This window comes from Euphorbia lathyris, chromosome 1, assembly GCF_963576675.1.
Source record: "Euphorbia lathyris chromosome 1, ddEupLath1.1, whole genome shotgun sequence".
Taxonomy (NCBI): Eukaryota; Viridiplantae; Streptophyta; class Magnoliopsida; order Malpighiales; family Euphorbiaceae; genus Euphorbia; species Euphorbia lathyris.
The window spans coordinates 4,629,913-4,642,810 of record NC_088910.1 but is presented as its reverse complement, the minus strand read 5'-3'; the positions used below and the strand labels follow the sequence as shown (position 1 = coordinate 4,642,810).

At 28.2% G+C, this 12,898-nt stretch overlaps 1 protein-coding gene across 1 annotated transcript; it reads left to right on the top strand.

The window, feature by feature from the left end:
- The first annotated feature begins 6,025 nt into the window (after positions 1-6,025).
- Positions 6,026-10,789, top strand: LOC136220724 (delta(3,5)-Delta(2,4)-dienoyl-CoA isomerase, peroxisomal-like). The gene is made up of 2 exons (XM_066008517.1): positions 6,026-6,752; positions 10,381-10,789. Exons 1-2 carry the CDS (start codon positions 6,116-6,118, stop codon positions 10,569-10,571), a joined length of 828 nt encoding a protein of 275 aa, XP_065864589.1. The 5' UTR covers positions 6,026-6,115; the 3' UTR covers positions 10,572-10,789.
- The last annotated feature ends 2,109 nt before the right edge of the window (positions 10,790-12,898 follow it).

Below are 12,898 nucleotides of genomic sequence, written 5' to 3'. Positions count from 1 at the left end.
TTAAATTCTCAAAATGCATCACATAAAATTCATATACTTAAAAATGATCTTTTTATGGATTAAACCATAATAAAATACTCAAAATAGTACCTTTAACCAAATCTTCAATTTAAAATATCAAGCTTGCTATCATTTCTCAAAATACCACACATAGTCAAAACGTAAACCACTGTATTAAAACACTTAATATAAAACTCATATCCAAAATAGCTATATATATTTTATTTGTTTAAAATCTCAACTATACAAAATAAATAGATTCGTAATTAATCATTTACTCAAATCAACCGTAAATCAATAAATACTTCATAAATCGTATTTCGATAAATCCTTCATAAACTGTATACCGATAAATACTTTATAAACTGTATCTCAATAAATATTTCATAAAATGTATCTTAATAAAAGCTCCATCAACTGTATCTCAATAGATACCTCACAAATCGTATGTCAATAATTACTTCACAAATCGTATATCAATAAATATTTCGCAAATCGTATCCATCTGAGAGATAATCCCCGTATGTATCAATCCCCATAATATAATAGAATCAAGATATCTCATAATTTTGCCTAACCCGCATGGTCTTACTCAACACTTCTTTGCCATACGTGATAAGTCTTTCAATTGTGTACATAGGCCGTATTTCTAACTAAATACGAACTTTAATTAAAGACGCCTATGTGGATTACTCTTGATGGATACTAAATTTTTTATAATTTCATAATATCACTTAAAAACAGAAATATATATATATATATATATATATATATATATAACTCATAAATTAACATCATAAAATTTCTCAAGTACTTTTCTTAATCAATTTCTAAAATATTCAATCATTAATCATTATTGTACTAAAATCACCAATAAATAATTTAAAAATATACTTATCAATACTAACTTCAATTTCTTAAAAATAAGCATATAAATCATCATATATATGCTCATAAATCATAAATTATAAGTTATCAAAAATACTATTTTAACAATCTTAAAATCAAATATTCACCTTAAGAATAAAATTTATAAAAATCACTTCACATATATGTATATATATACTCAAAATCATAAAAAGGTAGTTGATAAAATACTTACGTCAACAATCAATCGAAGAAAACACAACCCGAGTCTTAAAATTTATCTAGAATCTGTCACGTACTAATCTGTCTCGTACGAGCCTATTTCAAAAAAAAAAAAAACTCTAAACCCGATCTTCGACCCTCAATCTCTCGTGAAGAAATGTTGGTCGAACTATAGAGATGACCATAATCGTCGTATGAACTATCTTTCCCAAATTCCTTTTCCTCTCTTTTTCATGGTTTAACCAAAATTTAAAGATGAAAACTACAAAAATGCCTCTTCTTTTCTTTTTCATTTGTAATTAACTCTCTCCCCCATATCTCCTTTATCTAAGTGATATTTAAATATAGGATTTATATACTACCTATATAAAACTTGACCAAAATAAATTTATCTATTGAAATAATTATATGTCATGTGGCAATATTGAAACAATTAAAAAAAAAACATATGTCAACCTTATAAAGTCATAGTGGAGTTTTCCACGAAATTGTCTTCTTGAATCAAGAAGAGATTTGTCTTTCCAACAAGGGCAAATATCCTTTCGTTCCTCTGTAATTTAATTTCTTTTAAAATTTACCCTAAAATTTTAATTTTATATTTAAAACATGAAATTAATCTCCAAACTATCTCCATAATGTCCAATTAACTCTTCAATCAATAATTAACTATAATATAACCTAATATTAGGGTATAATAACTAAAATTAAGGACACGTATGTAACATAAAATTTGATAATGAAGTTGCTCTATCCATTACAGCTAACCTAGGGGTTCATGAGCGCACTAAACATATTGAAATCGATTGTCATTATTTTCGTGATAAGATAAATGCTGGCACCACCACTCCAACTTATGTTTCTTCTTAAGTTGTTGATCTTCTCGTCTAAGTGCTACCTGTCAAACAACAAACTCATCATGTATCCAAAATAGGAGCAATCCCTTCATCTTCATCGTTAGCTTGTGGGGGAGTACTGAAGCTATTTTACGTTGACTAGTTATTTTACCTTTTGTACACCGTCAGTGTCTTTTCTGCCTCAGACACATGTATGTCTGTGTGAGGTTGTTTGCTCTATCTTTATCGTTTTGTTTGGTTTCCTTCCTTATCGTTGTAATCATTCTCTTTTGGAGGGCAAGAACAATGAAAATACATATAAAAGAGATTATCATCCTCTCTATTTTCTCTGATGTTACTTTGTATTGCATCCTCGATTTTTCTTTTTACATATGTTAACGAGGATGTTAAAAAATATAGTAGAATGTAGTATTACTTCAAAATATTTTATGTAGTTTTTTTATTAGCACGTTAATCATTACCATCTAAAAGTCTGCTAGTATATCATGTTTGTCATTTGGCCCCATGACATGTTATTTGGTCACATTTGACTCCTAACATATCCCAATTTGGTGAAATTTCTCTCGATTTTTTTAACTTGAGATTTGACCTAGCTGCCGCAGCCGCCGCCTCTGCCGTCGCAGACTCCTCGTCACTCTGATCATGGCTGCATCTGCGTCACATGCGATTGCTCACCTCTTTGACCGCACTGCTTTTGCGAAATCCTCGCAGCTACCCGCAGCAACGGTGACGGCTCAACCACTCAACAAAGGCTCCTCTATAACCCCCCGTCTTTTGCCACAGTAGTCAGGCAAACCATCGCACCAACGGAACCGCCTGCTTCCACGCAACCTACTATCACCGAGGAGCAGGGTTTCAAAGCCATCCGCATTCAACAGTCAATTTATGAAGAAATTAGGAAGTAAAATAAATAATAGTAGTTAAATGGGATGTTCATCAGTTTGAATGGTAGTTGGAAAATAGTTTAGTCTAAACTAATATTTTACCCCTACATATTGTTTAGTATAGTCAAGTGGTCCAAAGTAGAGTAGGCTGTATAGCTTCCACATAAAGTGTTCAAAATTCTTAAAATTGCATAACTAAGTTTTAAATAAGTTTTATATTAATCAAGGTTAACGTGTTCTATTATAATTTATTGGTGATTTAATATATTGGGCAAATAATTTATTATTTCCTACGTCTTTACAGAACACCTAGTTTAGTTATCGTATTTTAATTATATTTTGTTTATTTTTTAACTTTTGTTATATTTTACTTGAATATTTAATTATTAAACAGTTTAATCTTTTATTAAATGATTGAATAGAACAAAAGTTGGTGATTAAATATTGTATTACTAAAATATGAGAACTAAACAATATGTTAAGTAAAAAATATAGATAAATAAGGTTGCATGGACCGCTTAAATACTCAAAATTAAAAATCCGTTTCGATTTTCTCCAAATAGTCACTTTGAACGTTTTTTTTTTTTTTTAATGTTTCTATACGATTTTTAGCCGTCTAAACTTCACCTAAGCCGTCTGGACATTACCTAGATAACCTACGTGTCGCTTGAGCGATGATGAATAAAATCGTTTTTTTTCTTTATTATAATAATTTTGAATATTGTCACATGATTATTCGTGATTTGTGTTTTTTTTCCATGATACGCTTTAAGATTTTAAGGATATTGTTTCGTAGATTTTTTGGTGAATTGTATTACTAGTGGACATTCTATTTTATTTAATTAACTTGTTTCAATGATATTATTAAAACGTTGATGTTTTTATATTTTTAAAAATATACGTACTTTGCTTTCTTCTTCTTCACATAACTGCTTTCTTCTTCCCTTTTTCCATTGTGCAGCACCTCTTTGTTTATTCACCAAATTCATCAATCAATTCCTTTTGTTAATTGAGTATTTTTTCCTTTCAAGTTGTAGTTTTTATTTAAAGAGGAAGAAGGAAGATTGTCTTCCTTTTTCCTCCTTGCACCGTTCTGTTTTTTTCTTCTTCTCTTTGTTCTATAATTTCTTTGTTTTTAGATATCATATATTTTACCGGATCTTTTAATCCGTTTGAATTGCATCTGTTGTTTATTATCTTTTCATTTGTAACGTTTTCTGATTTAGCAAGAGCAGAAATGATAAATCTTATATGTAGATCACTACATCTACGTGGTTGCAAAAGAAAGGGCTTCGATCCAAAGATTCGGAAGAGTATAAATGATGAAGATTGGATTCCAGATGTTTTTCTACGAATTTGGAGTTTGAAGAAGTATATGTATCTGTTTGTGTTATTAGTACCTGTAATGCTGTTTGTGTTATTAGTACCTGTAATGGTTTGTTTTGCTCTTTGTAGTCATTTTCTTACCTATATGGATTTTGTATCAGGCATAGCCTCGTGTAAGGTTTTATTCCTTATTTTTCGTGTCGTACTTGTAATTTTCTTATCAATGAAATGATGTACTCGTGTTTATCAAAAAAAAAAAAATATATACGTACTTTTTTATATTAAATCATTTTATATTATGATTTTTAGATAATATAATAGATGTTTTAAATAAATTTATATAAAAAGTTTTTATTAACAAATAAAAATTATAAAAATACAAACCTATCATTTTTTATACTTCTTGCTAATATATTATTCACGTCCTCCATTATTATTGTAGAATTTCCTAATTATGAGAAAGGTTTAAAAGATGAGAAATTATTAGATAGCTTACAAATTCAAAAAAAAAAAAAAAAAAAAAAGATAGCTTACAAATAAATATAACTTTTATTAGATTTATTAATTATGCTGCTATATGAGTACATGAGATAATATATGATAATAAGTTTAAATTTTTATATTTTTTTTAAGTTAGTCGGTGAATCTTAATCCATCCAAAAATTTACACGTCAATTTTGTGTTATCTCAAAAATTATTTACTTCCTAATAAGATAAAATCAAACAATATAATTACGTATCGATTTCGTATCATGTGTAAATTTTTCATTCCTAGAATTTTACGTGTAAAATGTAGAGGAATAATAGATTAAATTAGAGTTTAAAAGATTACGTTTTACTACCTGTAATATTGACATCCATGAACAATTTTACCTCTAAAATTTAAAAATCATGCAATTTTATCTCTAATGTCGGTAATTTATGTCAATTTCAGACGTTATTATAAAACACATATATTTTGTTTCTTATTATGCATCAGTTGAATATAAGTTGGTTCTGAAAAAAAAATTCACATTTTTTTATGTTTTAATAATTGAATTGAAAGTTTATATTTTAATTCGATAAAATATATAGATTTTCTCTTATGTCAAACTTGTATAAAAATACAGTATAATTTTTTTCACGTCTATTCATATAATTGTGATCTCTTACTAATTATTGATAAAATGACATGCAAAATTAACGAGTAAGAAAACAGTTTGATTAGTTATTTCTCAAATTGAGATAATGTATAAATGTTATAGATATAATTACACAATTTTAAATATTAAAGATAAAATTGACTTAAAACCAACTATTGAAGATATTTTGTACTTTATTTCTTATTTTTCAAAATTAAATCAATAATTCTTTATCAATTCTCTATTATTCTTTCGTTTATACCTTTTTCGAATTTAGCACGAGCGGAAACGGTTTATCTTGTTCGTGGATCAATGGATCTATGTAGTTGTAACAAAAGAAAGAATTTACATCCGAATGTTTAGAATGACTTAAATGATGATGATTGGACTATAAATGTTTTTCCGTGAGTATATTTTTTCTCATCCTTTTGTGTTTTTAATATCTTTTATAGTTATTTTTGCTCTTTTTAATCCTTTTAGTTTGTAAGTTTTTTATTCTTTGTGTTTGTTTGTTGTACTTGTTGTTTATTCATATATTGAATATATAAAAAAAAATCAATTGGTTCAAAAAAATTAAATCAATAATTAGACTCATTTAGGATGGTAGTTCTATTATTCATCTCGGTCTTGGTATATTGTAGAAATTTTCGGTGATGAATTTTATATCCCATCATCCAATGATGAAAAACATAAAGTAAGGTTTACTTTGTCAAAAACAAAACTCGATCTTTATAGACGGGCGACCATTACTACATCTAACATACACTCTTTTCTTCACCTAAAAAACACTTCATCTCACTTTCTCTCATCTTCCCCGATCATCTTCTCCGATCAACTCAAAATGCAGCAGTACAAAACAATCTCAATCCAACAAAAATCCCCAAATTCCAGAGTCTTCCATCTATACCTCAATCGTCCATCTAAAATCAACTCATTCTCATACGACTTCTTCGCCGAATTCCCCGCCGCCCTTTCCTCTCTCGACGAGAATCCCGATGTCGGCGCCATCATCCTCGCCGGCATCGGTAATCACTTCTCCTCGGGTATCGACATGGAAGTAATCAATTCAATCATGGAAAAGAGCTTATCAAAGGAAAGAGGCCGCGGCAGCGAGTGGTTCCGGCGAGAAGTTAAGTATTTACAGGCGGCCTTGACTGCAGTAGAGCGGTGTAGGAAACCGGTGATTGCGAGTATCCATGGATATTGTGTTGGAGGAGGACTTGATCTAGTGACTGCCTGTGATATAAGGTTTTGTACGAAAGACGCTGTTTTTTCTGTGAAGGAGGTTGATTTGGCAATTGTGGCGGATATGGGGACGTTGCAGAGGCTGCCGCCGTTGGTCGGGTATGGTAAGGCGGTGGAATTGGCTATGACTGGTCGGAAGTTTTCCGGTCAAGAGGCTATGGATATGGGTCTGGTTTCTAGGGTTTTTGAGTCTAAAGAAGCATTGGATGAAGGTGTTGTGCTTCTTGCTGAAGGTATGCTCACATTTCCTATGTTTAAAAGTTTAAAATTTCAATTATCTCCCTAAACTTTTAAAAATTCTAAATAACTCTATTTAATTCAATAACCTTTTATTATTATATGATTGTATTTAATAATCCCGCGTTCTTATCCGATTGGATTTAATAATTCAATTTCATTTTAACAAACCTAAAACTTCAATCTGTAATTGCACTTACAAACGTTCCTAATTATTATCTATTTAACATTTTCTTTTTGATATGTATATGTAGTGATCACTTTAACACGTGGTAGATCTTGTATCCCACTTTCATATCTAACCAATTCTATTGATAAATAATAGGGTAAATTACACCTATTGCCACTGAAATTTTTAACGGTATGACCACCGAACTTTGCACTTTTTAACACCGGTGGTCACTCAACATCTCAAAACGACCGTTGACGGTCTTAAAATAAAAAATTTGAAGAGTTAATGGTATTCTAATAAACTTTAATTCTTGAAATTTTTTGTTTTGTGGTCATTTAGGTGTTGTTTGGTTAGGAGAGAGAAAGTAAATTTTTAGATAGAGAAATCTCCAAAAAATATGATTTTAGGAAATAAAAAATGTGGTTTCATAGTAAATGTCATTCTGAACAACTTTAATTCTTGAATATTTTCATATTGGGGTTGTTAACGGTAATTTTGAGGAGTTGGTTAAAATTGAGTGGCCACCGATGTTAAAAAGTGTAAAGTTCAGTGACTATACTGTTAAGAATTGAAGTTTAGTGACCATAATGTTAAAATTTTCAAAAGATTAAGAGAGTAGTTGTAATTTTGGGTTAAATACAGGAGGATAACAGATGTATTGATTAAAATGCATTAATTGTTCATTCAAGTAAAATTTAGGGTATGTTTTAAAACAAAAAAAAAATATTGAATTTCAGTTTGAATTAATAAAGTAATTGGACTTTAAAAATAATTATTGAATTTCAATTTTTTTTGTTTAATTAAGATGAATTTCATTACACATCACTATTCTAATGATTTTTTCGTATATGAATTGATCGAAATGATTTTATTAAAATAAAAATAAAAATTTGATACTTCATTTAATGAAGTTTAACTGACTTTATGAAATTGACTCCAAATTTTACAATAAATGCAATTTACCTTTTTTTAATAGGGATATTGCAAAAATTAATTATATATATATAGTTTTTTAACATTTGTAAATATATTTTCGTAGTATAAAAGTTGGCAAGTGTTTCTCAATTTGCAAAAAAAAAAAGAAATGAATTTTTGATTAAAATATTACTAGTAAACAAGAAGAATTTCAAGTGATTTTATTATTAATTTTCTGTTTGATGGGTGGAAAGACTATTAAAACATTTATTTTTAATATATATTTCATAGGCAAATTAGATAATTTTAGTGAAAATGAAGAAAATCTCATAATTTATATTTACAATCTTCCTTTGTCTTTACAAATACTTAAAATCATATAAGTACTTTATACCAGATTTATTTTTGTACTTTGTTAGTGTTTTATGTAAAAAATTACAAATTTTATCTCATATATCATATGTCATTCTTTTTAGGATAATCATGTCATTCATATGCATATGATATAGATATGCTTTACTTCCTCTCAATAAAGTGCTAAATTTGTTTTTAAAGTTACCTAAAAATATTATTTTTATTATTACACAAAATAATTCAGTATTTGCTTTCATTATAGATATTTTAGCTCAATTTTGAGGGTTTACTTTTTATAATAGATATTTTCGCTTAATTTAGAGGGTTTTGGTTTAGTTTTTTTCACAACAGCATTTAGCGGTTTTACTCTAAACTACTAGAAATAAAATATTTGATTAAGTTTTCAAAACCAAGATGTTAACTGTTTTAAAACAAACAATAACGGTTCATGAAATGCTCCAAGTGGAAACTTTTCGCGAACTGTGTTGAGCTTTTCATGTTGTTTCCATTTGTTTAACTTTTGACAAATTTATCCCCACTTTTCTTTTATGCAAGCATATTCCTTAATAACAGTAGGGACGATGCAAGGCCCGATAACCGACAACCCAACTAGGTCAGCGCCCCGATTACCTAACTAATTATGTATAATCTATTAATCCGAAATTCACAAAGATTAATTTTTAAAAGTATAAAACCACCTTAAAATATTTTTCAAGAAAGACATTTCTTATTTTCCACAATTAATGAATTTAGATATCAAATTGCTTCTGGTATACAGAGGAACAAATAATATTTGAAGCGAAAAATGTGTTAAATTTTTAGTTATATATCAATGTTAGCTTTGAAAAAAAAATATAGGTACAGTAAAACCTCTATATAGGAATACGTTTGGGACCGGACAATTTGTATAACAATTGGGAGGTTATTCTTATATAGAGTTTGGTACCCAAAAAAAAAAATCAACACTTAAAGTTTATAAATTTAACAGCAATAAGAACTCTCTAATTTTTATTATTCAAAAATTAATTATGCAACGTTGTTTGACACATTGATTTAGTTTTTATATACACAATGTACAATAAAATAGATTAATAAAACAAATTAATGTTTAGCATATCAAGTCTACGAGTTTTATTTCCAATACCTAAAGAATTGGAAGAGTTTTGAGTTTAGTTTCCAATATATAAAGAAAAGAGTTTTATGGGAAAATGGTAAGAATTTATAGTTAAAGTTGGAATTTGTGTGCCAACTCATATTTAATCTCAATAATTTTTAAATTTTTTAATAAATTTTGTTTAAATCCTTAATACATATATACATTATTTACATAATTATTCCTATATAAAGGTATAGTTTCTAAAGGTGGGACTTGGATTATGTATAACAATTAACATTTGGGAGGTTATTCTTATTTATAATCGGCCCAAGTTGGGACCGAAATTTTTTATAACAAATTGGAGGTTATTCTTATATAGAGTATTCCTATATAGAGGTTTTACTGTATTTATATAGTTACTATTATAAAAAAATTAAATTCATATTATTTTGAATTATCTAATTATTTATATTATTTTTGTAAAAATATAAAATTAACTTTGTGGTCGGGAAATTTAAAAAAACAGTGTGCTTTCTGCATTTTCAAACTCAGTAATTTCGATAAAAATTATTGTCCTACCTTTTTACCAGCAAAAGATCAATTTAGAGCAATTAAAAAAATTAATTTTCTAAATTACCTCATATATAAAGTCTTACTTTACAAATTAATTAAACCACAAGTATTATTTAATCGAAAAATTGACTCAAACCCTTCAAATGCAAAGTTCACAAATCTCATGCCCCTATTTATTATTTTTAACCGCGAGATTGCGTTTGCAAATCGAGCAAACCACATATATTATTTTTATACTTTACCCTTTTTTTCAATCTTCATGTAAAATAGAAAATGTTTGTTTTTAATTAATAAACATATCCATATTAGTTTTTTCTCAAATACTAATTATGAATTAACTAACACTAACATCCACTAATTAATATCGAACATCTTATTGCAACAGTAACAATTAACATATACTAATTAATATCGGACATCTTATTGTAACAGTAAGAGTATCAGTTAACAGCTGACTACAAGTGCATGAAATTACATTTTTTTCTTAAACTTTTTTTCTTATGTGGTTTGGAAGGAATTGGTGCAAAGTCTCCCCTAGCACTTGCAGGGATAAAGGAAGTGATGCTAAGGAGCAAGGATTTAACATTAGAACAAGCACTGGATTATGTTGCAACTTGGGATTCTGCAATGGTTTTATCTGATGATATGAAAGTCGCCTTTAAAGCACATCTTCAGAAAACAAATCCTGTCTTTGCCAAGCTTTGATATAGCCATTGATAGGGTTTTAATGGTCACTAAAGTAGATGTTTTGCGCATCGGTAGTCAAAAAATGCTTTAGTGACTACGCGGTGCACGAAACCTCTACTTTAATGACCATAAAAACTTTTTATCCAACTTATTACCTTAAATTTACTTCTCTCGAGCATGTATTTTGTGGCTTTTTCCTGTAGCTAAATCAATAAAGTGTAACTCCTAACCTTTTCTTTTGTGGCTTAATATTTCAAATCTTTTATTTTATTAAACAACATGTGTATATCGAAAGTATTTTACAATATTTCCTTGAATTAAGAGTAAATTTGTCCCCTACGGTTGGTAGACAGATTCAGTTTAGTTCAAATTGAAGTTTGATATCAAATCAGTTCTGAAGTTGACAATATTTGACAATTTAGTTAATAATTGATAACTTTTTAGGTATTGAAATTGATTGTATTTGGACTAATTTTTCAAATATTACCAATTTTAGAATCTAATTGATACTTAAACTTAAACTTAAACTTGAATTAAACTCAACTTGTCTGCTACCTTTAAGAGCTAAATTGACCCTTAAATTCTAAGAATTTTTTTTTATTAAAACTAAACCTTTTTTAAATAAAAACCTAGCGTATGCAGAAAGCTTTAATTAGGAAATGATCCACCTAAAAAGGGTCTGACGTTCCTCAAACTGTGAAATGTAAAACATTATATAAAACAAATTGATATGTTTAAGATGAATCTTTGGGAAAATTACATAGAAATTCATCTTTTAACAATTATTTACAATTATGTCAAGTCACAATTTTAGATTATGTCAAACTAGTAAAATCAATACTTTTAATATATTTTAAGGATTAGAATTTATAAATTGGAAGTCTATATTATATTTTCTAGGGTTTATGATTTATAAATTGGAGTCTAGAATTTTTAAACTATGGTATAAAATCATAATATATATATATAATAATGACATATTAAGAATTAAGTTTGGTGATATGATTTAATTGTAATTTTATACTTAATTATGATATTCATGTATTTGACCTAAACCTTTTAAAACGATAGTTATGGATTATTATCCAATTGTGTTGAAGCCCAGCCCTTATTATTTTGGACCAATGCAGTTTCTCTAAAATATATTTTATATAAAAAAAGATATGATTTTTTTAAATGATGCAAAATATATTCGTACTTATATGTAAAATACGAGTTCTTGTATTAAGCATTCGGTCTTCCGTGTCACTTGGAGGATCCTCAATTCACGTTTACACACGTATATTGTGACCTCACGGAATAATTAAAATAGTGGGACTTCTTATAATATATGTGTCCATGTTACACGTATCAAAATAGATATGAGAAGTCCTCCATTTGACATAGAAAACCAGATGTTTCTAATAATTTCCCGTAAAATACACTAATTTTCTCCAAAGACACCCACATTTTTTGAACAAATTCATAAAAGACTGGATTTACGTAGTCTTAAAATATTGAATTTCTTTAAAGTAATTCACGCATAAATAAACGTAACGTTTAAATAAAGGGAAAAGTACAAAAATAATGTTTGTGGTTTGCTCAATTAGCAAACAGGGACACATGGTTTAAAAGTTTACAAATTGAGGAATGTGGTATGTTTTATTTATAAAATAAAGTATTTCAAATTACACTATTAAGTTCTTATTACAACCAATGACATGTTTATCTTAAAAAATTATTCTTACATATCGACAAAACACAACTCTTCCTACAAAAAACACAACTTCCTAAATCAAAACCATAAATCATATGGTGGACGTTTTATGTTTCTTACTATTTTACAGTTTATGAATTATTTAAGTACATTTTATATAACTGCAATTCGATTTTCGGATCTGTATTTTGTTAGTATGCAATAATTTAATAAAATGTAAAAATGTTCTTGATTGTTATTAGAACTTATCTGTGCAATTTCAAATATTTTGTTTTGTAAAATACATACCTCTATTTGCAAACTTTTAAATCACAAACCTCTATATACAAATAGGCCAAACCATAAGCATTATTTTTATACTTTGCCCTTAAATAAATATTATCAACTCAAAAGCACGAATTTGTTCTTTGTAGAGATGTAAACGAGTCGAGCAATGACTCAGCATTCGGTTCAATGAAAGTTCGGTAGCGTTTGAATCAATTTATAAATGGGCCGAGTTTTAGCATGATGAAACTCGACTGAAAGCTTGCAAGCAGAGTTAATGAGTCGCGAGCAACGATCACAAGCAGAATCAACGATAACAAGTGAATTCGAGTTCAAGTTCCTCAATTTTCTAATGAACTGAGCATAAGGCTAGCATGTCAAAGCT

Coding starts and splice junctions, on each gene's coding strand:
- LOC136220724 (XM_066008517.1), top strand. CDS start 6,116: ATGCAGCAGTACAAAACAATCTCAATCCAACAAAAATCCCCAAATTCC. Junction 6,753..10,380: donor TGTTGTGCTTCTTGCTGAAG/GTATGCTCACAT, acceptor GTGGTTTGGAAG/GAATTGGTGCAAAGTCTCCC.